The sequence below is a fragment of the Zalophus californianus genome, chromosome 13, assembly GCF_009762305.2.
Source record: "Zalophus californianus isolate mZalCal1 chromosome 13, mZalCal1.pri.v2, whole genome shotgun sequence".
Classification (NCBI taxonomy): domain Eukaryota; kingdom Metazoa; phylum Chordata; class Mammalia; order Carnivora; family Otariidae; genus Zalophus; species Zalophus californianus.
This window is the reverse complement of record NC_045607.1, coordinates 10,019,545-10,045,611: the sequence shown is the minus strand read 5'-3', so window position 1 is coordinate 10,045,611 and position 26,067 is coordinate 10,019,545. Positions and strand designations below refer to the sequence as shown.

Here is a 26,067-nt window from a genome sequence, read left to right as displayed (position 1 = left end):
GGGAACCTATGGTTTTGGAGACCAGAGGTAAGTCAAACGAGCAGTCTAACTCAGGACCTGTATCTAAACTTCATTTATAGCTAGGAATAGCATTACACTCTACAGAAGACCAACTCTGTGCTACTCTGAGCACTTTATATTCATTAGCTCATGTATTCCCCACCATAACCTTGTGACAGAAATCTTATTAGCTCCGTATTCCAGATGGGTGACACTGAAGCCCAGAGAAAAGTAACTTCCCCAAGAATACTCTCACTGATGAACTTTTATTCCTTGCACTTTTTGCAAATGTACCTAGTTATTTGTTTTTCTGTTTAATCTCTCTCTCTCTAAGTTAGACTGTAAACTCCAGGAAGCCAGGGGCCCCATTTGGTTCAGCATAGTTCCTTGCCATAGTCACAAACGCTAATTATGGAATGAGTCAGCTGTTTAAGGCGCCAAAGGTTGAAGTGGCCTTAGGACCGCGCAGGGAGATTTCACACCCAGGAAAGCATCTTTAACTCTCCCTTTCAAAAAACCATTTCCAACAGCCGCTGAACTGAAAATATCCTCCCTAGTCCTGCTGCCGAAGGAATTTGGGTCGTCCAAGTGGACGCCCAACCCCCGGCGTTTCGCTTGTAAATCGTTTCCAAGTAGCCCTGGCTTATTCACTCCGCTTGGGAGGACCGGCCCCAGGGACGGCCGGCCTGTTTGGTTACCGAGACACGCACAGCCTGGCAGACTCTCCGGGCGGGCGGCGCGAGGAGCTCTCCCGGTCCGGTTCCAAGGGCGCGCCCTGGAGGCCGGGTCCTGGGAGTCGAGAGCAGGAGAGCGGTTGGCCACCGCCCTCTTCCGGGTCTGGGGGAGGGGCGACGGCCCAAGCCCCGCCCACGTTGGGGCGGAGCCACAGCCCGGGACTGTCCTAAGCTGCCGCAGGTAATGCGGTCCGGGTCTGGGGTTCTCCGGGCGGTGGGTCTCACGCTATCCTGGGCGGGGGCGGTCGCATCCTTTAGGGTAGTGGCCCCGGGCCGGGTGGAGAGCCGTGGGGAGGGCGTGATCGGACTCCGGTCCGGCCACATTGACGGAAAGGAACCAGACTGTGCTCTCCCGACCCTGACTCCTATCCTCTATCGGGGCCACGCGGGGATGGGCCTGGGGGATGGGACTGACAGCGGTGGCTGTAGGAAGTCCCCGCCCATGCGAAGTTTACCCCACTGGGTTTTGGGGACCGCGGCCAGGGGCTTAGGCCAAAGGTTGGTTTTATCCATTTAGCTCCCAGAAATCTCATCCGTTTTCTTTCTTCATTCACTCATCCCTCAGTTTTACTCTAAGCTGAGCCCATTGGCAGGTTCTCTGAATGAATCTGAGAGGCCCACCTCTGTTGGAATTTAGTCTAGAATCTAATCTAGAGACCTTTAAATAGATAATTACATTCAGGGTGATCCCTGCAATGATGGTGGCTTGATAGATAACCTTCAGAGGGAGAAGGAAGTAACTTGAGGATGTAAATGAAAAGCAACAAATCAGGGAAGGTTATACTGAGAAGCCGGGGGACATTTGAACTGGGCTTTGGAGGTTCACTGGGAGTTTCCTAGTTGACAAGAAGGGAAGGGACATTTCAGGTAGGGGAAGTAGCACAAGATGCAAGATATGAAAGGGCCTGCCATGTTAGAAACAACAAATATAGCAAGAATAGCTCACTATAGCAAGAAACTGTGGAGCTGAGTTCCTGAGAAGATTGAGTCCAGAAGGCTTTCAATGTCATGCTGAGGCCAGGGTTTATTCAAGAGTTCAGTATTTCCCAGCCTTTTAAAATATTTTCTTTGGAGTGCCTGGGTGGCACAGTCCGTTAAGCCTTCAACTATTGGTTTCCAGCTGGGGTGGTGATACCTGGAGTGGTAGGATCCAGCCCACTCAACAGACTCCAGGCTGAGTCAGCTTGAGACTCTTTCTCCTTCTCCTTCTGCCCCCCCAACAAATAGATCTTTAAAAAATAAATAAAATATTTTATCTTTTGGGGTGCCTGGCTGGCTCAGCTGGAAGAACATGTAACTCTTGATCTCCGGATCATGAGTTCGAGCCCCATGTTTGGTGTAGAGATTACTAAAAGAAATAAACCTGGAGCACCTGGGTAACTCAGTCGTTAGGCGTCTGCCTTCGGCTCAGGTCATGATCCTAGGGTCCTGGGATCGAGCTCCATGTCCTGCTCCCTGCTCCGCAGGGAGTCTGCTTCTCCCTCTCCCTCTGCCCCTGCTTGTGTTCCCTCTCTCGCTGTCTGTCAAGTAAATAAATAAAATCTTTAAAAAAAATAATAAACCTTAAAAAAATAAATAAAACATAAAACATTTTATCTTTTGATGAACATGAACATTTTATGACCCCTGAAAAAAAATTTTTTTTAAGATTTTATTTATTTATTTGGTAGAGTGAGAGAGAGAGCGCACAAGCAGGGGCAGCGGCAGGCAGAGGGAGAGGGAGAAGCAGACACCCTGCTGAGCAGGGAGCCCAATGTGGGGCTCGATCCCAGGACCCCGGGATCATGACATGAGCGGAAGGCGGACGCTTAACCGACTGAGCCACCCAGGCACCAACCCCCCCGAAAATTTTTTTAATTGAAAATCACAGACACACAGAAAACTTTAGCCAAAAACTTCTATAATTGTGTTAATAAAATTGTGTTATATTTGCGTCCCAAATATAAGTTTATATCAAAGGGTTGGTAATGCTTATTCAAATTAATCGGACCCTAGAAAGTGGCACATCAAAAGGAAAGTTTTTAAGGAAGGAAGTGACCTGATTTGTTCTGTTTTAGGTGGAAGATAATCATAAATGTCTAAAAAGTACCTTTCTTTCTTATGCATAGGACACCATGAAGCTGCTACCAGTGTTGGAGCCTGGAGGCAAGCCCAGGAAAGCAACATGGTCTGTAAGGAAGGAGTCAGACAGAGAAAAGCATGAGTTTTGTTTCATTTTACGTAGTTTACTAACATATTTGACCATCTATGAAAAAGGGTAGGAATGAAACTGTCTGTAGTTGCTGGTAATTAGACTCACACTGTCTGAAAAGGTCTTCAGAGGAAACATAGTGGGGCAATAATTATCACAGAGCAGATGTTGATTTTATTAAAATCCAAGGCACTGACCATCTGGCATCCTCAGCTCTAACACTGTGTCTTCCCTCAAGCTGTGACTCACTTTTAAGATTTTCAGGGAAGTGGATTTGGATTAAACTGGCCTTACTGTTTCTCGGCCGCTGGCTCAACCAACCCTTTATTCAGCTAACACTGGCCTGGCAGGGGCAGCTGCTATGTAGGTGCTGAAGGTACAAAGGTGATAAGTCTTGGCATCACATGGGCTGCACTGAGCGGGTGATGGTGAGGAAATGTGGTCAGTACTGAAACAGGGTTCACAGAAGGCTTCAGGGAGAATGCAGTGCTTCTGTAGGACCTTGGAGGAGAGTCTTTCAGTTTGGCTTCCCGGTGTCCCCTCTTATTCTCCAGCCAGCATAAATCTGATCCTGGCATTCCCTGGTTTAAAACCCTTTTGTGCCTCTCTGATTTTTTTTTTAAGATTTTATTTATTAATTTGAGAGAGAGAGAGTGTGTGAGCACATGAAGAGGGGGGAAGGGGCAGAGGGAGAGGGAGAAGCAGGCTCCCCACTGAGCAGGGAGCCCAACAACAGGGCTCAACCCCAGGACCCTGAGATCATCACCCAAGCCCAAGGCAGATGCTTAACCACCTGAACCACCCAGGCGCCCCTTGTGCCTCTTTGATCTTAAGATAAAAAGCAGAGTCCTTAAAATGGCCCATTGGACCTTGCACGATCTGTCCCTGCCTGTCTTTCCAACCTCAAGTACCCTAACTCATCCTTTGTTCTCTTTGTCTTCTTTAACATGCCTTGCACTGCAAACGCCGGTACTGTATGTGCTGGTCTCTACCTGGGTCACTCTTTCCCTCCATCTTTCATCCCTCTCTTTGCCCAGCTAACTTCTACTCATACTTCAGAGCTCAGTTCAAATGATGCTTCTTCAGGAAGCCTTCTCGACCACCTTCTTCTCCCACCTCTCCTTATATAGGGTAAAGTCCCCTTATAATATGCTGTCATGCAATATTTCCCTTGTACTCCTTTACAACACAATTAAAATGGATATTTGTGAAATTTTCCGTTTAATGTTTCTCTTCCCAACTAATCTGTAAGGGCTCTGAGGGCAGGAACTTTCTGTCTTCTTCACCATGTATCTGGGTGGCTGTGTGCTCTTGGATAAGTTATTTAACCTTTCTAAGTCTTGGGCCCTCAGGTGTAAAAAGCAGGTGATGATAATAGTCCTCAAAGGGGTTTTGTGCAGATTAAGGGAAACCAGGATTGTAACAAAGTTAGCAGCAGGCATGGTACATTGTTAGTAATCATTCAGGTGATAATAGGATGTGTGAATCTGGTTATCAGAAGAGGGATCTGGAAACGAAATAGAGACTTGGAAATCACTGATGAATATATAGGTGGGTGGTAACTGAAACAAACCATCAGTGCAGATGAACTTGATAGGGCAAGCGAACGTAGAGGAGGGAAGAGAATCCAGGGGTACTGAGGCTCAGGGGACAGCTGGTGGGGGTGGAGTCAGAGCAAGGAAACAGAAAAGAGCAGCCAAAAAGATGGGTGGAGAACCAAAAGGAAGGGATGTGGGCAACCAGATAAGGAGAAAGGTTTGAGAAGGAAGGAAGAGTCAGGACTACCAAATGCCAGAGAGGTCTAACGAGACAGGTCCTGAAAAACAGCTACAGAATTTTCTTTTCCAACCAGGAAATTTGAAGTATGTTTTTAGAGTCAGTGTTCAGAACAACTTTAGAGAATGGGATGGATGGATCCTATATTTGATTTTTTCAGAGTCCTAGCTCTGGCTTCCATCAACTCAAGTGTTATAAATAATCTGGGAAAGCTCTTGAAATCAATACATCCTGGAGAATATTACTTGACAGTGCCTCTCAGGCTAGTGGCTAAAGAGTGTTAGGGCAGTAGGTTCCTATGTGAGTGCACCTGAAGCTCTAGCCACCATTTACTGAGCTCTTCCTGCACTGTTACAAGACCTTTGTTTCCCCTTCCTGGGTAAGAACTACAGCCATCCTCATTTTACAAACGAGGAAATTAAGGAAGGTTTAGAAAGGTTAAATGACTTCTGAAGGGTCACACATCTCGAAAGCATCTGACCTGGGGCTTGCGCCTGGTCTGCCTGAATTCACAAACCATACTCATGACTCCCATCTCGTGCCAGGACACACCACTGAACTTTTCTGGCTGTCAGTTTCCCTGCCCACCCAATGGAGACAGTTACTAGTCCAGTGCATCCCCGTTAGGTTAATGTGAGACAAAAGTAGTGACAAAACTGAAAAGTCAAAGGTTATGTGCAAATGGAAGGTAGTATTATTAATCGGGAAAATACCGCTCTGCTGGATACAACTTAGTGTGTATGTGTGTATAAGAGCCCTCAATCTGGGGAGTATTTCATGAGGAGTGGAAAGAACACATCGCTGCCCGGGTCTCCTGAATACATCCTCCCTCTGACAGGTACACCTTGACCCCCCCTGGAGACGGCCCCTGTGCTCGGGTTGGCCACAGCTGTTCATATTTACCCCCAGTCGGTGACGCCAAGAGAGGGAAGGTCTTCATTGTTGGGGGAGCAGATCCAAACAGGAGCTTCTCAGATGTGCACACTATGGATCTGGGTAAGACCAGCAGCAGTGGGGTGGGTGCCTTGTGGCCAGAGAGCAGGGCTGGTGCTACTGGACATGACCAGAGCATTCGTAAGAACACCAGTTCAGGCCAGAGAGCAGGGTTCTCCTCTAAGAAAATGAACATCACTGAGAAGTCCCTAAGGTCTCAGAAGACCTCTGGAACACATCCACCCAACCAATATCTTCTTTTTGGGGGATACAGAGTCTGTTTAGAGCCCTGAACATCCAACCATTCCTTCATCAAATATTCCTCTGGGAGACAGAGGAAAAGACCTCCTTTTCTATCCACATATCCAATTAATCACCAAGTCCTAAGTGTCGCCATCTTCATCCTTGTCTGTCCATTTTGCCTACTACCACTACAGTCCAAGCATTATTGCTTCTCTATTAGACATTCCAACAGCCTCTTCCCTGGTCTCACTGCTTCCAAGTTTACCCCTGGATGGTGCATTTTCTATACCTAGCCGGAGAGTATTGTCTAAAATACAAATCTGACCATGTCACTCCCATGTTTCAAGCCTTTCCCAACTCATTTCTTGGCTCTCCCAAACCCACGTTTGCTACACTGAGTATCCTTCAGTTCCTTGGACATGTCTGAATCTCTGGTCTCCAAGCCTTTGTACATATTGCTCTGTCTGCTTGGAAGGCTCTTCCCTTTCCTTATCACCTGGCTACTATTCATCTTTCCGATCTCAGATTAATGATCACTTCCATCAGGAAGCTTCCCCTGATACTTCTGGACTAGTTTAGGCACTACCATTGGAAAGGAGAAACCATTCTGTGTTCCTTCTCTACTCATACCTCTCCTCTCAACACTAGTCTCAGTACTTCATTTCTGGCCCCCAAATGTCTGGGGATCTTTCCCCACATCAATTCTGCAGCACCTGCTGAGTATCCTCCAACGTAATTCAGTTCTGACAAGATCCCCCAGGACTTAGCATCAGATCCCACAGGTGAAGGGCTCAGTCCTATACGACTCTCCCACCCCTGCCCTACTCCAGACACTACCCAAAAGTTCAGTTCATTGCCTGTGCTTCTGACCTACCAAGTATAAATCAGAGATTCCCATGATCCCCTCCTCGGGTTCCATTAATTTGCTGGAGTGGCTCACAGAACTTGGGAAAATAGTTTACTTACTGGATCACTGGTTTATTATAAAAGGATATAACTCAGGAACAGCCAGATGGAAGAGATGCATAGGGGAAGGCATGGGGGAAGGGCACAGAGCTTCCATATCCTCTACAGGTGTACCATCCTACCAGCACCTCCATGTGTTTACCAACCTGGATGCTTTCCAAACTCCTTCTTCTGGGTTTTTTTGGAGGCTTCTTTACATAGGTGTGATTGATTAAATTACTGGCCATTGGTGATTGATTCAACCTATAGACCCTCTACCCTTCCCAGAGGTGGGGGTGGGAGGCTGGGGCTGAAAGTCCCAACCTTCTGATCATATGGTTGTTTCCCCTGGCAACCAGCCTCCATCCTTAGGGCTTTCCAGAAGTCCCCCCCTGGGTTTATACATAAACCCAGGTATGGTTGACAGGAGCTTGTTACATAAGACACCTTTTTCAATCTTATAATTTGGGAAATTCCAAGGATTTTAAGAGCTCTGTGCCTGGAACTGACAAAGATAACGTATATATTAATATAAATCACAATGTCATAACCCGCCCTCTATATTTCCATAGTATTCTTCACTTTCCCATTCCCCCTTCACAGCCCTTATCACATGTGATTGTATCTTGTCTGTCTTCCCCACAAGGGTATAAGCTCCTTGGAAACAAGGAACATAGTTATATTATTCACCATTGTACCCCCAGCCACTACCATAGTGCATGGCACGGAGTAGGTGCTTTTTAAAAAATTAATTAAATTTTTTTTTAAGAGAGAGAGTGAGTGAGGGCACAAACAGAAGGGGGGTGCGGAGAGAGAGGGCAGGAGAGATTCTTTAAGAAGGCTCCGTGCTCTGAGCGCAGAGCCCCACTCGGGGCCCAATCTCCTGTCCTTGAAATCATGACCTGAGCCAAAATCAAGAGTCAGATGCTTAACCCACTGAGCCACCCAGGTGCCCCCAGAGTGGGTGCTTTTTTTTTTAAAGATTTTATTTATGTATTCATGAGAGAGAGAGAGAGGCAGAGGGAGAAGGAGGCTCCCAAGGAGCAGGGAGCCCAATGTGGGACTCGATCCCAGGACTCTGGGATCATGACCTGAGCCGAAGGCAGACGCTTAGCCATCTGAGCCACCCAGGTGCCCAGAGTAGGTGCTTTTTAAGTATTTGGGTGGATAGATGGATGGATGAGTGAATGAATGAAGAAGGAATGAATGGTGACCACTCTGTGCTATACACCATGGGCTGAAGAAAACCAGTGGCCCACATATACGTTTTGTTAGGTCCATGTCACGTTGCTGTTATCGTTTTAATCTGAGTTGTTCACCAAATGAATGTGCAAGGGTCTACATATAAAAATGGAAATGGTTTGGCTTCTCCTGATAATTTTGGGAGATCTGACATCAGTAGGCCTGCATGTCTACATGACAACAGTAGAGATGCCGCCTCTCAGTGGGGTTCTCATCCCCCAATTTGCCACATTCACTCCTACATAGGCATTTGAATTTCTACACCCGGCAGTAGGAAATCAAAGCAAGTGAAATCTCTGCCAGCCCTCAAGAAACTCACTGTCTAGTTCATGTACATCTTTGGTGGGACCTAGTACTAGTTTTGGGACCCTGGCTAACCTGTCTAAACCATCTGGGCTTCAGTGTCCTGTAAAATGGGGATAATAGCTTACTCCCCTTGGCATTTGTGAACCTGTTTTAGCCAGAAATTGTTTAGTTGCAGGTAATAGAAACTCTCTTAAACTAGCAAAAAAAAAAAAAAAAAAAAAAAAAGGAAGAATCCAAACATAGGAAATACAGCCTAGCCTCAGGAAAGAGCAGAAATAGGAATTGGAAAGCCATCAGAAACCATCTACTTTTTCCCTCACTCTCTCTGGGGAGATCTGCTTCTTTATGTAGACGTTTCTTTTCTCTTCTTCATACTTTGGCTTTAGCTGCTTCTCCACACATGATAGAAGAAATCCAGAAATCTGTTTGAATTCCAACTTCTCTGGAAGGAGGATCTCTTTGACCCATTTTGGGTCAAGTGACTACCTTTGACCCAATCAAAGTCAAGGTGTTGTAATACAAATAGGTCTTCTGTGATCTCTACCCCCATGGTTGGGAGAACGGGGACAGTTTCCCTAGAGAAGCATTTCTGGACTAGGCAGACAGCCCCTGAAGTTCTATTATAGAACTTTTTAGAATTTGACTATATTCCCTGTTAGTGACCTGATGGTTGTTCACTTATGCCTTGGACCCTTTTCTCCTCACTACTGTCCCCCAAGGCTGTCAACTGATAGAAGCAATTGGCAGCTCCAATGCAGGGGCTGAATGAAATGTCTTCTAGGAACACACCGGTGGGATTTGGCTGCCGCGGAGGGCCTTTTGCCCCGTTACGAGCATGCCAGCTTCATTCCCTCTTGTGCACCTCATACCATCTGGGTGTTTGGAGGTGCTGACCAGTCAGGAAATCGAAATTGCCTACAAGTTCTGAATCCTGGTAAGTAGCCAAAAGTTATTTTCATTTACCTAAATAAAGAAAGAAATCCAATTCCATTTCCTGGAGCAAAACTCATTTGGATTGTCCTGAATAATTCATTTAACTTTACTGACCTCATAGAAAATAGGAATTTTTATTTTTTAATTTTTTTAAGGATTTTATTTATTTGAGAGAGCAAGAGAGCATGAGTGGGGGAGAGAGCTAGAGAGAGAGAGGGAGAAGCAGACCCCCCCACTGAGCAGGGAGCCCGATATGGGGCTCGATCCCAGGACCCTGAGATCATGACCCGAGCTGAAGGTGGACGGTTAACTGACTAAACCACCCAGGTGCCTGAAAATAGGAATTTTAACTTCTGGAAGAATATGAAAATAACAGAATTACATCCCCACCCCCACCCCCACCTCATAACATGTCCAATTATCAACTTCTTAAAAGCCAAAGCTAGAAGAAACTTCAGAGAACAGCTATGCCAAGGCGACCCAAGTCCAGGGGAAGTGAGTTTCCTAAAGTCACCAGGGAGTCAGTGACTAAACCAGCCTAGAACCTGTCACCTAGATCAGGGGGTCTCAGGTGGGGGCAGTTGTGCCCCCCAGGGGACATTTGGCCACGTTTGGACACATTTTTGGTGATCAAGCTCAGGGCTTGGGGGATTGCTACTGACGTCTAGTGGGCAGAGGCCAGAGATGCTGCTATCCATCCTGTAACACATAGGACAGCCCCCCATAATAGCGAATTATCTAGGCTCAAATGCCCGTAGTGCCAAAGTTAAGAAACCCTGACCTAGATCCTCCTTTTATGTTTCTTTTAGCCAAACAGTGCAAAGTTCCTGCCTAGTGTCACTGGCAGTTTTATCACAGACGAAGCAGTTTAGGAACATCTCTCCTGAGAGGATGTTCCTGAACCACCATGGGAGGTGGACTTGTCTTTTTGTTAAAAATTGTAGTTAAAATTTTTTTTTGTTGTTTTCTCTTTATAAACATAATTCATTGTAAAATATTTGAAAAGCGTAAAGTGGACAAAAGACATCCACGATCCGGTGACATTCAGGCTACTGATAACCTCTCTGTATACTTCCTTTCTTTTAGTTCTCTGCATTTCTGTAAGTCTGAGTTCATACTTTTTCACCCCTACACTATTGTACCTTTTTCCTTTGAATTTCATAATTACTGTAGAAATGGTTTCCTATTAACTTTGCTTTAACATCACTTTTAATGGCTGCATGATACTCCATTTTGTGATAATACCATAATTTAGTTTGTTTTCAGATTTTTGCCATTATAAATAACAGAAGTGTGAACATCTTTGTTCAGAAGTCATTGACAATTATTTGCTTAGAATTCATACCCAGAACTAAAAAACTTTGGATACATGCTACCCAGTTGCTCTCCAGAATTTTCCAACTGCGCATCTCTCCAGCTATGATCAATAGTGCATTTTCACTCCTGACTGGCACGGAATTTGTCTCTCTTTTTTTATATTTTATTTATTAATTTTAATGGGGCTTGAACTCACAACCGGGGGCTTGAACATGGGGCTCAAACTCACATGGGCTTGAACTCACAACCCTGAGATCAAGACCTGAGCTGAAATCAAGAGTCAGATGCTTAACCAACTGAGCCATCCAGGTGCCCCCAAGATTTTGTTTTTAAGTAATCTCTGTGCCCAATGTGGGGCTTGACCTCACAACCCTGAGATCCAAGAGTCACATGGTCCACCTGACTGAGCCAGCCAGATAACACTTAATTTATCATTTTTAAACACTGCTGATTTGATAGACCAACAAATTTGTATCTATTTATTTAAATATACATTTTGTTAACGATTAGCAACCTGGACATTTTTCACATGACAGTCAGCTCTTGCCCAGTGCTCTCTCAATCAGATGCTTGTTTGCAAACAGGTGGTCTTCCATCACATTGGGTTAGTCATAGTTCTTACCTTGTTAAGTTTGGCAAGGATTTAAATTTACTCAATGCCTAGTACACAGTTAATGCTCGATAATTGTGGTTGTGGTTGATGTAGCTATGGTTTGGCAGATGGAAATCAGTTCTGGATCCCTGGTCTGTTGATTTTCAATGATGGCATCCATTTGAATAAAATACAGAGAATTTGGGAAGCCTCTGTCAGAGGAGTTGATTTTCTACCAGATCCCTTTCCTCTCCTAGAAAGTATAATTTGACACCATGCCCGAGAAATAGGAAAAATGTGAATCGTTAGCTATTTTGTTACTAAGGCCAGTTTGTCAAATGGCTTAGGACTCCTTTGTAATTATTTGTGCTAGTGTTTTGACTTGGGAGCGACACAATCTCAGGATCTTCTGATCCCGGAGGTTGTGCACCTTCTAACTCCCCTTAAGATTCAAAAGCTCCCCAAGATTCATAGCTCTAGAGATAATTACATTTTGCTTTGGATATAGGCTGAGACTTGTTTCGTCTCGAGGTTCATGTTTGAGTCCCATACATATTACAGATGCTTTCTGTGGCACTCTGTATATGCTGAATGAAGACCTTTACAAAAGGCACAGAATTTCCCAGGCAAGAAATAATTCCTGGTGTGCTGTGGTGGTGGTGCGAGTGTGGGAGGCTTGACAGATCTGAGTTCAAACCTCTGCTCTGCTACTCACAAGCGCTGTGACCTGGGGGGAAGGATTTAAATTTTCTGAGCTTCAGTTCCCTCATCTGCAAAATGAGGTACTTTCCAGCCACCTCCTAGAGTTAAGTGGGGACGACAGACAGAATGCTAAGGACAGTGATTCTGCACAAGGAGGGTGCTTGATTAATGCATCTGTTTCTATAAAACTCATGCTGTATTCTAAAAAGAGAGAAGCTTCTTTGCACCTCTCCCAGGTGGCTAAATTTTATTCTCAAGTCAGAAGAGTGGAAAATACATAGATCTTGGTGTTATCCAAATGGAATCTGAATCCCAACTCAGCCATTTATTAACCATGTCACTTTATTTTATTTTATTTAAGATTTTATTTTTTAAGTAAATCTCTACATCCAGCGTGGCACTCAAATTCACAACCCCAAGATCAAGAGTTGCACACTCCACCGACTGAGGCAGCCAGGCGTCCCTAGCCATGTCACTTTAAACAAATGACTTCATCTGTCTCTGCTTCAGTTCCCTTATCTGTAAAATGGAGAAACTAATATTTACTTAGTATGTACTATTTAGAAGGAGCTATTATTATTACTACTGACACTGTGATTGCTTTGTCTATTTTCTTTTAATGGCCACGTGTTCTGGGAAATTGGGAACATTTAATTCTAGCCTCTAGTGGGGAGAATTTTAGCAGGTGTTGGGCTCCTCTGAATGGGCCCAGGGCAGGGAAGTGAGCAAAGGAGAAGAGCGTTCAGAGAGGATGTTTGAAGGAAGATCTCCAAAAACAAATCGACCTCATTCTCAATTGTGTGTGTGACTTTTCAATCTTGGGGATTTGACTCAATCTGGGAAAATTCTCAGTATCCCCTGCCACCCCGCCTTGACTTCGCTGGCACAAGAACCCTACCTACCTGGACCTCTGCTGTCCCTGTTGGGGTTGGGGGTGTGGAAGGTAACCCTGCCTAGCCTCAGAGTCAAGATCAGAGGTCCATCAGCCTGGATATTTTAGGTGCCTGCCTTCTCTCTCTGGACCAGAAACGAGGACTTGGACCATGCCAGAGGTGATCAGCCCTCCACCATCTCCAAGAACATTCCACACATCCTCTGCAGCCATTGGAAACCAACTGTATGTCTTTGGGGGCGGAGAGAGAGGTGCCCAGCCTGTGCAGGATGTGAAGCTGCATGTGTTTGACGCAAGTATGGACTGGCGGGCCCCTTGGGGCTGCCACTTAACCAGGTCAGAGCCACCCCAGCCTACAGCTTACCTGATGTAGGAGGCAGGGGATAGAAAATGACACTCTGAGTGTCTCACTTTTAGATGTCTTCAACACGTCCCTTAGCTAATATGTTCCTCCCACAGCGACATGTGCATTTAAAAAGGTATAAATGATCAATTTAAAATATTTAAACAGTGTAATTTAGAAAGGAAAAAAAGTGAAAGTTTCCCCTTTAGCCTTTCCTTCCCACGCCCCAAACAGAGGGAAAACTCTTAACAGTTCCTGATGTCTCCTTCCAGACTTGCCTATGCATTTCTAAATCATACATATATGTGTAAATGGACATTTATGAATTTTCTGTGAATTTTGAAATGATATAGAAACCTTAAAACACATACATGGGATCAGATTATAAATACCGTTCTACAGCTTACTTATGCAGGGGTGAGGCTAAATCTCAGGAGTAGAAAGCATGTATTTCGAAGCCACCTAGCCTGGATGCAGGACCAGATCTGACACTTACTTTCTGGATTACTTTCGATTAGTTAATTAGTCTCTAGGTCTTAGTTTGCTGATCTGCAAAATAGAGATAGTAATAGTGCCTACTAAAAAGCTGGAAAGATTAAATGAGATAATGTGATATAGTGCATAGCACAGTACCTGGCATATAGGGAGCACCTCAGGAATATGAACTGTTAATGATCCCTCTGTTTAATAACAGATCATGGATGTCTTCTAAGTCATTACCAATTCCCTTGCAGAGCATATCCTGTGGGTATTCCTTATTCACTCATTCATTCATTCATTTTCCTACTGACTGACTTTTTGCTGACAGTGTTACAGTGAACATATACATTAATTTTTGTATGTATTACAAACATTTATATGGAGGAGATGGAGTGGAATTACTGGGTGAAAATGACGCAAACATTTAGAATTATGAGACCTCTTGCCAGGATTTTGTGTAAGGAGCATTTATTTGCATTTCTTCCTCTTACTAGTAGGCATTTATGAATAACAATTTACAAATAACATGTGACAAAAATAGTTTTCATGTGTGTTTTTCACGAGAGATGCAGCCCTTTTTTTGAGAAGATGCAATAATCAAAATTTCAAACTTACAAAGTAAAATTAGAAGAATGAAGACACATCACAGTATGACTTTTCTCTTTCCTGAAAGAACGGACTTTGCAAATCTTTTAAGGCAATTTTTAAAACGTTAAATAATGTTGATTTTGAATACATGAAACTCTAAGGAATGAGGAAGAAAATGTATATATATATATATATACATATACATATATATATATAAAATACTATCACTCCCAAAGTATTAACATCTCAGTGTGTTTCCATCCAATCTTTTTTTTTTTTTTTTTAATAGCAGAGATGGGGCACCTGGCTGGCTCAGTTGGTAGAGCATGGCACTCGTTGGGGGTAGAGTTTACTTAATAAAATAAATAAAATCTTTAAAAATAGCAGAGATAATTCTACATGTAATATTTGTATCCTATATTTTTCACTTAAGCACTTCCCCTGTGATCTTGAAGTCTTCAATATTTTTATTTATTTGTTTGTATTAAGTAGGCTCCACGCCCAATGTAGGGCTTGAACTGACCCTGAGATTAAGAGTCACATGCACTATTGACTGAGCCAGCCAGGTGCCTCAATTATCAACATTTTTAATAAATACATAGTATTCTATCTTGACTGTAGCAATAACAACCATTCACCTGTTGGTGCACTGAAGCTATTTTCAGTTCTTCTCTATTACAAACAATGCTGTGATGAATGTGTTTGTGCATAAACCTTTTTCAGATTATTTCAAACTGTATTCCTTTGAACAGTGGGGCTCCATGCACAACCTTCAGGCATGCCACAAACAGTAATTCTAACACAACCTTTCATGCACTGAGTGCTTCCTCTGAGCCTGAGCCTTATGTACATCATCTCATTTAATCCATACTTTAACCCTGAGAGCTAGGTAGTATCTTTATCCCCATTTGACAACTGTAAAAACTAGAGCTTAAGGAATTCCCTGGTGCAAGGCCACAAAGTTATTCAGTGAAATGAGCCAGTTTTAACTCCATGCCCCGTGTTCTAACGCTCACCCTATACTGCCACTTTGGCAGGCCCTGCTAACTCCTAAAGTAGTCTTTTTTTCCCCCACGCTTCCAGCAAATCAATTAAAAGATATCGTCTTGAAAAAGGAAGACTCTGAAGGCCTGTCAGGGAAGAAGCACTCATTCTTTTGAACTCTGGGGCAGTTCTAGGTCAAAGCAAGGAATAGTTCCCTAATGTCCTGTAGAAGGGGCAGGCATGTTAGGTAGTGAATTCTCCAGCCCTGGAAGTGTTCAGGCAGAGGCTGTACAGGCTGTAGGAGAAGGGAGGCCTGGATTGGGTTGGCACGTTGGAGTGAATGACCCCAAGGTCACTTTCGGCTTTGAGCATCTCTGCTTGCTGGGAAATGAAGCTTGGGTCTGTTTCTCATGTTCTTCCTAGCTTTTTCATCAGATGTCAATGAATTTACTTTTCTAGACACTCTGACCTGGTCACAGCCAGAGACACTTGGCAAACCTCCATCCCCCCGGCATGGTCATGTGATGGTGGCAGCAGGGACAAAGCTCTTCATCCATGGAGGCTTGGCAGGGGACAAATTCTATGATGATCTCCATTGCATTGATATAAGTAAGTAGGGTAGAGGGCATGGGGGCTTGTCCGCTTAAAATTAAATAAAATATCTTTGACAGAATACAGCTTTGCTCATAAGTATGGATACCTTGGCCAGCCAGCAGAATCTTGGCTAGATTTCTGTCAAATGTGGCCTGAATAATAATAATAATACCAATGAAAGCAATCCCTTTCTGAGTACTTGCTATATACACAGGCATTAATTATCTCTTATGCTTCCAACAACCCTACTCTTTCATTAAAATTCATTATGCTTTGTATTTCCTGACTGGATTCCCTGGCTGACATTAATGATTAACCTTATGCCCATGAGGGGCATGGACAACTTCGAGTGTGTCTGGAGGTTGGTGACCAGAATTGCCACGCTAAATGGTTGAAAACACCAGGAAGAAGGGTGCCTCAGTGGCTCAGTTGGTTAAGCATCTGCCTTCGGCTCAAGTCATGATCTCAGGGTCCTGGGATTGAGTCCCACATGGGGCTCTCTGTTCAGCAGGGAGTCTGTTTCTCCCTCTGTGCTCTCCCTCTCTCTCTCTCAAATAAATAAATCTTAAACACACACACACACACACACACACACACACACACACACACACACACACACACACACCCCAGGAAGAGGAAAGTTAGGGAGAACATGACAATTGTCTCTAAGGGTCTAAAGGGCTGATGTGTCATAGAGATCCTTGACTTATTCTGGGTCATTCTTTCAGACTGTGAGCTTCCTTAGGGCAGGGGCTATGTCTCTTTTGTTTCCCAGTTTATTTCCAGCCCTTAACGCAGTGTCTGGTAGATTGAGGGTGATGAGTGTGTATCTTGAATGGACAAACAAATGAACATCTTTTGCGTTACTTTAGACTACAAGAATTGGAACAGTGGGCAGAAGGCACAAGAAGTGCTATGTGGTGTATTGGGCTACCTTGCCCAACAATGGATTCTCTGGCTTGGTGACATCTGAGGCTAGGTGATACTGGCTGGGATTCTTGTTTTGGCTAGGTTGGGTGGTCTCCCTTCCAACTCTGAGATGCTGGTCCCCTGCCTTGAATTGACAGATGGAAAATATCTTCACAGAAGTGTTCCTTGCAGCAGTCAACTGGGATTTTATTTTTAAATTATTTATTGATTTTTTTAAAAGACTTTATTTATTTGACAGAGAGAGAGAGAGAGCATGAGCAGGGGGAGGGGGGAGGGGCAGAGGGAGAGGGAGAAGCAGGTTCCCTGCTGAGCAGGGACCCAGACACAGGGCTTGATCCCAGAACGCTGGGATCATGACCTGAGCCAAAGGCAGATACTAACTGACTGGGCCACCTGGGCGCCCCTCAACTGGGGTTTTAAGGCATATATATTTTTTAAGATTTTATTTATTTATTTGACAGAGACACAGCAAGAGAGGGAACACAAGCAGGGGGAGTGGGAGAGGGAGAAGGGAGCCTGATTTGGGGCTCGATTCCAGGACCCTGGAATCATGACCTGAGCTGAAGGCAGACACTTAACAACTGAGCCACCCAGGCGCTCCTTAATGCGTATTTTAAAAAAGAAAGTCCTACTCCTTCAGCTGAGGAACTACTTTCTGGCTATTTCTCTTCCTTTCCTACCCTGGTAATTCTCTAAACCTAAAATCCAATAATATCATGCCTCATTTCAATGCTTGTTTGAAAAGATGCAAATATCCTTGCAGAAATAGGTTGGGAGCAGGTGCTTGAGGTAGCACCTTACAGTGTGGAGAACACAGGTTCTAGCATCAGACCCGAGTATTAGGCTAGCTGTACCTCTTGCTGGCTGTGAGATCTTGGACAAGTATCTCCCTCTTTGATTCGTTTCTTCACCAGTAAAAAGAGAGTAGGCAGAAGTAATAGCAGTTTCAGAGGACTGTTGTGAGCAAGCAAAATCTTTAAAGTGCCTAGGCAGCACTCATAAAGGTGCTGCTTTCTAAGAAACTGCTAGTATTTAAAACATGCACACACAGACATGGAACTCAACTCCTTCCAGGCTCCAAAGTAGTAAATGGTGACAATCACCAAAGATAATATCCTATTATTCAGTGTACTCCAAAGACCGCTTACATCAGAATCACCTGAGATGCTCGCTAAAACTATCGACTACTGAGGTCCTCCTCCCTCCCTGGACACCCAAACAGAATTTGAAGCTCCCCCAAGTGATTTCTGTGTCCATTAAACCTTGCTGTATTACCTCCCAGAGTGCTTAGCGAATGACCTTCCGTGATTGGTTTGCACACTGCAGGAGTCTGACAGGTAAGGTGGGAGTCCATATTCTAGGTCACATTGTACCCGCTCTCTTTCTCTTGGCAGGTGACATGAAGTGGCAGAAGCTAAGTCCCACTGGGTCATCTCCCACAGGCTGTGCTGCCCACTCAGCTGTGGTTGTGGGGAAACACCTGTATATCTTTGGAGGGATGACTCCCACAGGAGCCCTGGATACAATGTACCAGTATCACATAGGTGAGCAGGTGTTCACTGTGGGTCTTTAAACAAATGTGACCATTCTTTGAAAAGTATTACAGTGCTTTGGCTTTTCTCTCCACATCTAAATCCAAAGAAATGAAAACCAAACTTCTAGGGAATGAATGACATCATGGAAGCAGTAACACTGCCATTAGTTGTTTTTTTTTTTTTAAGATTTATTTATTTATGAGAGAGAGAGACAGCAAGAACAGGAGGGGCAGAGGGAAGGGGAGACTCCCAAGCTGACTCCACACTGAGCGCAGAGCCAGATGCAGGGTTCGACATCACAACCCTGAAAATAGGACCTCAGCCAAAACCAAGTGTCGGATGCCTAACCAGCTGCACCACCCAGGCGCCCCAGATTTTTTTTCTTTTATTTCCTATTTCTGTTAGGGCTGATACAGCAAATCACTGAGCATTTCTGGAAATGTCTTAACACAGAGTCTTTGTATATTTGTCTTTTCTCTAACATAGAAAAGCAGCATTGGACCTTGCTTAAATTTGATACTTTTCTACCCCCTGGACGATTGGATCATTCCATGTGTGTCATTCCATGGCCTGTGATGTGTACTTCTGAGAAAGAAGATTCAAATTCTCTCACTCTAAACTGTGATACTGAGAAAGGGGAGTCCACCAACAAAGGAGTGACCCAAGGTGATGATTTACATGAGGAAAGTCAGACAGACACATTGCTCTGTTTTGTGTTCGGCGGGATGAATACAGAAGGGGAAATCTATAATGACTGTATTGTGACTGTAGTTGACTAATAAATTCTACATTTTTATTAAATGACAAACTTTCAGAAAAGTTAATTGAAACCTTAGCTGTTTTATACCTCCAAAATATTTTTTTGCACTATGTAGCCCTCTTGCTCTTACCTACTTTGGTAGGTGAAAAAATGGATAGCCCAAGTGCAAAAACCTCTATTAAAAGGATTTTACCAGCAATACAGCCTAAGTAGGTGTGATTGCTTCAGAATATTGATCACAAAGGAGCACCTGGCTGGCTTAGTCAGTAGAGCATGTGACGCTTGATCTTAGGGTTGTAAATTCAAGCCCCACATTGGGTGTAGAGATTACATAAAAATAAAATCTTTAAAAAAAAAATTAACGCCCAAAATGTTGCAGAATTAGGCTGTATAAATCAGGGAGTGGACATTTACAGGTTGAAGTGTATCTTTCTAGTATTCAGAGCTGCTCTCCAGAAAGAGGTGCAGCCTGTTGGCATTTGGTAGTGAGAGCTATTGGGGACAGGGATGAAGACTGGCCCTTGTCTTTCCCAGCCACCTGCTAACATCACAGCACACAGCACTGCAGGTCATTTTTTTTTTTTAAAGATTTTATTTATTTATTTGAGAGAGAGAGAATGAGAGAGAGAGAGCACGAGAGGGAAGAGGGTCAGAGGGAGAAGCAGACTCCCTGCCGAGCAGGGAGCCCGATGCGGGACTCGATGCTGGGACTCCAGGATCATGACCTGAGCTGAAGGCAGTCGCTTAACCAACTGAGCCACCCAGGCGCCCCAACTGCAGGTCATTTTTAAGGTTTGTATTGAACTTGGCCTGAAGACCTTTGGTATTACACTCCAGGCTTGTCCAAATGCTTCTGGGGCACTGCAGCAGGGATCTGGGCCTCAGAGTAAAATAATCATGCCATCAGGTTCCAGTTCTGCCAGTTAGCAAATTAACCTTTCAGCTGATTGCCCACCTATAAAATATTTATCCTTGAGCAGTATTGGATTTCTTATTAGCACCAGAGAGCTTGCCCTTTATTGATCACACAAAATTATTCATTTAGATCATCCCCTCAGGGAGCCAATCCAAGTAATCTTGAACCTCTTTTGTTACAAATGACTGCCTTTGATCCACAATTGTAGTAGGGCTCAAAGTAGTTTCAGGGTCACCATCCTAGAACCCCCCCTCCAGACCACTAATGAGAAATGTCAGAGATGGAGGTTCTGACATAGCAGAGGTTTTAAAATACACCTTTATATCCTAAAATTGTGAATTGAATCCAAGTGTATAAAGTTACCATCAGTGATCCATCACTCATAGCAAGTCTTAGAACTCCAGCCACTGCGAAGCATTTAGTAATAAAAAGCCACCAGAAAGTTTAAAAAAAAAAAGGGGGGAAATCAGAAATTTCAAGTATGTTCAAGACAATTCCACCCTTGGGCACTGTAAAATGGCCCTTGCCTAGGTAAGAATGTTTACCTTTCCTGCCCCTTTCTCTTTTTTTAAGATTTATTAATTTGACACAGAGAAAGAGAGGCGGAGTGGGTGTGCCAGCACAAGTAGGGGGAGGGGCAGAGGGAGAGGGAGAAGCAGACTCTGCTGAACAGGGAGCCTGATGTGGGGCTCGATCCCAGGACCTCGATTACAACCCGAGCCAAAGGCAGACGCCCAACTGAGTCACCCAGGCGCCCCTCGTTTTTTTTATGTTGTGGGGGGGTGTGGGGAAGGGGCAGAGGGACAGGGAGAGTCTCAAGCAGACTCCATGCTCAGCACGGAGCCGATGGGGGGGCTCAATCTCATGACCTGAGATCACAACCTGACCCCAAACCAAGTCAATTGCTTAGCCAACCGCACCACCCAGGTGCCCCTCTCCCCCCCCCTTTTTTTAAGATTTGAGAGAGGAGGAAAAGGGGGGGGAAGAGGGGGGTGAGAAACAGAGGGAGATGGACAAGCTGACCCCACAACATGGAGATCATGACCTGGGCAGAAAGCAAGAGTCAGATGCTCAACCAAGTCACCCAGGTGTCCCCCACCCATTTCTTAAACTAGACTGTTAGGCAAGTTTTCTGAAAGTATTAAAAACCCCAACCCCCTCCACACAAGTGAGACTCTAACCTTGAAGCAATGGACTTAATTAGAAGCTTATCACAAAAATTAGACCAGTGTAAATAACAAACATTTATTGGTGTCACTTATGGTAGAAAAAGTTCCTACACCAGATGCGCATGACCCAATTGTTAAATAGAACATTTCCAAGGTGAACACATACCCTAACCCAGCTTTTTTACCCACTTTTTAAGATAGCCAATTCTTCCTTTCCCCCCACCCCAAGACATGTGAGCAACTGCTAATGAAAAGCAGTAAACAGCCACTTGGGCTATAGCATCTTCAACTCCACTCCAAGGTGAAGATTCCAATTACATTCGAGACTTAAGTTCTCTCAATTTTCTCCTAACGAAAGTTCCTGAGTCCAGTATTTACAATATTACAGCGCTAGCAGAGCAATGTCTACAACTCATCTTTGTCTGCTGGTTCCTCATCACCAGTTGGGGGAGGGCCTGCACTTCCATAGAGTTTGCTGATAATTGGCTGAACAATTTCTTCTAGTTCCTTCTTTTTAGCTTTGAAATCTTCAATGTCAGCATCTTGGTGACTTTCTAGCCATTCAATCTTTTCCTCTACGGCTTTTTCCATGGTCTCCTTATCTTCAGAGGAGAGTTTACCTCCCAGCTTTTCTTTATCTCCAATCTGATTCTTTAGAGAATAGGCATAGCTTTCCAATTCGTTTCTGGTATCAATGCGCTCCTTGAGCTTTTTGTCTTCCTCGGCAAACTTCTCAGCATCATTAACCATCCTTTCAATTTCTTCAGGTGTCAGGCGATTTTGGTCATTGGTAATTGTAATCTTATTTTTGTTGCCTGTACCTTTGTCTTCAGCTGTCACTCTAAGAATGCCATTCACATCTATCTCAAAGGTGACTTCAATCTGTGGGACCCCACGGGGAGCAGGAGGAATTCCAGTCAGGTCAAAAGTTCCCAGAAGGTGATTGTCTTTTGTCAGGGGTCGTTCACCTAGAAATTACACCAAAAAAATAACTTGTTAGTTGTTACTGACAACCACTAGTGCATCTGGATCCTTACACTTCAGTCTGCTGGAGCCTACTGTGGCAAGGGCATACTTATCAAGCTAGAAGTGGGTCAGTATTGATCTATAAGGAGTAGCAAGTAGGACTGTGTTAAGTTACTACTAACTTTTAATTGAATTTCTTCTCTACAGCATTATGAACTCTTTTTCTAGGAGCCAGCTCAAAAGTTTTTTTTTAAGATTTTTTTTTTTTTAATTTATTTGACAGAGAGAGATAGTGAGCCCAGGAACACAAGCTGGGGGAGTGGCAGGCAGAGGGAGAAGCAGACCCCGCTGAGCAGGGAGCCCGACGTGGGGCTCGATCCCAGGGTCCTGGGATCATGACCTGAGCCGAAGGCAGACGCTTAACGACTGAGCCACCCAGGCGCCCCTCAGAAGTTTTTATTTTTTTAAGATTTTTATTTATTTATTTGAGAGAGAGAGAGAATGAGAGATAGAGAGCACGAGAGGGAAGAGGGTGGGAGGGAGAGGCAGACTCCCTGCCGAGCAGGGAGCCCGATGCGGGACTCGATCCTGGGACTCCAGGATCATGACCCAAGCCGAAGGCAGTCGTTCAACCAACTGAGCCACCCAGGCGCCCCAGAAGTTATTTTTAAAGGCAAAGAGTTCCAGGTAGCTAAGTAAGAACTAGATTTTCAGGTTGACTTTACCAAACTCAACACTAGTCATATTAGGTACCCCGTCTGAAAAGAGGAGATATTTCTGGCCCTTCTCATTTCAAAAGAATACATGAAGAACTCATACTTCTCAAAAACATAGTGTGTCATTCACAAATGTAGGGTATTACCTTCATAGACCTTGATTGTAACGGTTGGTTGGTTATCAGAAGCTGTAGAAAAGATCTGAGACTTCTTGGTGGGCACCACAGTGTTCCTTGGGATTAGTTTGGTCATGACACCTCCCACAGTTTCAATACCAAGTGTAAGGGGACATACATCAAGGAGTACCAGATCACCTGCAAAGGTAAGTTAATTAAGGTTAAATTCTAATTCGAGTCGCAGGAGCACTACCAAGCAGTGTCCCCCTGAACTGTGTCACTTTATCTTCTCCATCTTGCCATTTAATGTGAGGTTCTATGCAAAATCATTTCAGAAGCAGTGAATTAAATATAGCTGCTAATGATCTTGAAACTGAGCCAGATGTTGTCCTCACTTTACCCTTTACTAGCTATGTGACCTTGTTGCTCATGTTCTATTACCTTCTAAAGCAACAGATAATTAGACTCTTCCTATCAAGCTGTTGAAGTACCATGGAAGATGCTGTGACAGTGCCATACCTGTATCTTGATCACCAGAGAGTACACCAGCCTGGACAGCAGCACCATACGCTACAGCCTCATCTGGGTTGATGCCACGGGATGGCTCCTTGCCATTGAAGAACTCTTTAACCAGTTGTTGAATCTTTGGGATTCGAGTAGAGCCACCAACAAGAACAATTTCATCAATATCAGACTTCTTTAAGTCAGAATCCTCCAGTACCTTCTGAACAGGCTTCATGGTAGAACGGAACAGGTCCTAGAACAGGAAACACAATTACTGTGATGATGCCTATTGTGCCTAGACATTGTCTACATATCTAAATGCAGTATCTCAAACACAGAGTCTAACTAGATCTCATTAGCAAAGCAAAAAAAAAAAAAAAAAAAAAAAAAAAATCAAGGAACATACCATATTTAGCTCTTCAAATTTGGCCCGGGTCAGAGTCTCAGAGAAGTCTTCTCCTTCATAGAAAGACTCAATTTCAATTCTTGCTTGATGTTGAGAGGACAGAGCCCGTTTGGCTTTTTCTACCTCCCGCCGGAGTTTCTGCACAGCTCTGTTGTCTTTCCTAACATCTTTGCCAGTCTTCTTTTTGTAGAGTTTGATGAAGTGTTCCATGACACGTTGGTCAAAGTCTTCTCCACCCAGATGAGTATCTCCATTAGTAGCCACGACTTCGAAGACACCATTGTCAATGGTGAGAAGAGACACATCGAAAGTTCCACCACCCAGGTCAAACACCAAGATATTCTTCTCCCCTTCCCTCTTATCCAAGCCATAAGCAATAGCAGCTGCTGTACTGTTAAGAGAAGGAGAAAGGAAAAAAAGGCTTAGTTAAGTTTACATTTCCCCCATTTGGCAAATATGCCATACTTCTGAATTCAACACTCACGGCTCATTGATGATCCTCATAACATTCAATCCAGCAATAGTTCCAGCATCTTTGGTTGCCTGGCGTTGGGCATCATTGAAATAGGCTGGTACAGTAACAACTGCATGGGTAACCTAAAAAGATAACAAAAAGTAATTAAGCGTATTTTATCACACGGTTTTAACTCTTATATAAATTGCACTCAAACCATCATTTTAGTTTCCAAGAAACTAGTTTCCAGGTTAGATGTGTATAATACATGTAATTTTATACTCATGGATTTGCAAGCGTTAAGTGGTAACACGTGAAAAGTCCCTAATATTTTGTTGGCCTACAGTAAAACACGCAAGTAATTAAAACCAATATACATGGATGTCATTCAGATTCAAATTATTAAAACAATAACGGCATCTACACAACATAATAAATCAAAAATAGGAAAAATAAAATTACTTAACATTTTTCTAGAAATATTTTACCTTCTTTCCCAAATAAGCCTCTGCAGTTTCCTTCATTTTGGTGAGAACCATGGCAGAAATTTCTTCAGGAGCAAATGTCTTTGTTTGCCCACCTCCAATATCAACTTGAATGTATGGTTTAGTCTTCTTCTCAACCACCTATTTTAAAGAATGATTACTGTTTTCAGACACAGATGCAGGAACATTTAAAACTTCAAGAGGGCTGTCTGAGTCCCACTTCCCCCCATAGTTTGGTTTACTTTGGTCGCTTGGAACCGCATATTGACTAGAAATACTTAAGGACTATGGGTGCCTTACAAAGACAAGCCTCTGCGGTTTTAATCGGGCTCTTAATCCTAAACGATGTAGAAAGAATAGTTATGTGTGAAATGACTTTGTTCGCCAAGCTTACTTTAAGCAAGTTTTGTAACATACCAAGATTACTCAATACAAGTTATTACAGCTACACCATGGTTGCGTCGTTTTTGTTGTCTCAACAACTTTTCATTAACTTCTTAATCTTAAATACTCCGACCACCACCGCCCACCTCTAACCGGGCGAGGAAAACCCCATCGAACCTTGAAAGGCAAGAACTTGATGTCCTGTTGCACGGACGGGTCGTTCCATGTGCGGCCGATGAGCCGCTTGGCGTCAAAGACCGTGTTCTCAGGGTTGGAGGTGAGCTGGTTCTTGGCTGCATCGCCGATCAGACGCTCCCCTTCAGGAGTGAAGGCCACATAAGACGGCGTGATGCGGTTGCCCTGATCGTTGGCGATGATCTCCACGCGGCCGTTCTTGAACACCCCGACGCTGGCGGAAAAATCACCAAGAACGCAAGGAATCAGCACCGCAATTCTCACAGCAGCCCAGGTGGCCACGCCCCATTCCCCCCTTTCCCCAAACCCCACGTACCAGGAGTAGGTGGTCCCCAGGTCGATGCCGACCACCGTGCCCACGTCCTCCTTCTTGTCCTCCTCCTCGGCCCGCGCCGCGCCGAGCAGCAGCAGCACCGCAGCCACCAGGGACAGCTTCATGTTGCCGGCGCTGTAGGCCAGTCGGTCAGCAGGCAGGCAGGACGTCACAGGCAATCCAGCCACGGGCCGCAGCACCCGAGCGCACCGAGCTTACTGATCTGAGGGTACAGGGCCCAGGGTCAGCAGGAGCAGCAGACAAGGCGAAGGGCAGGTCCGGAAAGACAGGCCGCGGCGCTTACCTCTCAGCCTCACAAAAAGCCCCCAAGTCGATGATTCTGTGATGTCCCGGCCAGCGTCGACCGCGCTGTCGCCGAGGCCGCTTATATACCCTCCCCCCAGCCCCGTCGTGGAGGCCACC

General features: G+C 44.4%; 2 protein-coding genes across 8 annotated transcripts; one reads left to right on the top strand and one right to left on the bottom strand.

Annotated features, from left to right (window-relative positions):
- On the top strand, nucleotides 1-23,481 carry RABEPK (Rab9 effector protein with kelch motifs). 7 transcript variants are annotated; one of them, XM_027615073.1, is made up of 8 exons: nucleotides 1-27; nucleotides 2,843-2,901; nucleotides 5,540-5,697; nucleotides 9,152-9,304; nucleotides 12,941-13,102; nucleotides 15,661-15,810; nucleotides 18,120-18,269; nucleotides 18,747-19,064. In XM_027615073.1, exons 2-8 carry the CDS (start codon nucleotides 2,849-2,851, stop codon nucleotides 19,037-19,039), a joined length of 1,119 nt encoding a protein of 372 aa, XP_027470874.1. In that variant the 5' UTR covers nucleotides 1-27; nucleotides 2,843-2,848; the 3' UTR covers nucleotides 19,040-19,064. The 7 variants fall into 7 exon arrangements, with proteins under 7 accessions (XP_027470874.1, XP_027470873.1, XP_027470879.1 ...); XM_027615072.1 differs by lacking the exon at nucleotides 1-27 and adding an exon at nucleotides 844-915; XM_027615071.1 differs by lacking the exon at nucleotides 1-27 and adding an exon at nucleotides 905-915 and having other exon boundaries at nucleotides 2,843-2,991.
- HSPA5 (heat shock protein family A (Hsp70) member 5) lies at nucleotides 21,157-26,057 on the bottom strand. Its single transcript, XM_027615070.2, has 9 exons — nucleotides 25,949-26,057; nucleotides 25,648-25,867; nucleotides 25,314-25,545; nucleotides 24,756-24,893; nucleotides 24,298-24,410; nucleotides 23,814-24,204; nucleotides 23,423-23,660; nucleotides 22,934-23,101; nucleotides 21,157-22,073 (listed from the first exon to the last, which is right to left on the bottom strand). The coding sequence occupies exons 2-9, from the start codon at nucleotides 25,767-25,769 to the stop codon at nucleotides 21,511-21,513; spliced, it is 1,965 nt and encodes a 654-aa protein (XP_027470871.1). The 5' UTR covers nucleotides 25,770-25,867; nucleotides 25,949-26,057; the 3' UTR covers nucleotides 21,157-21,510.
- Nucleotides 26,058-26,067: the final 10 nt, after the last annotated feature.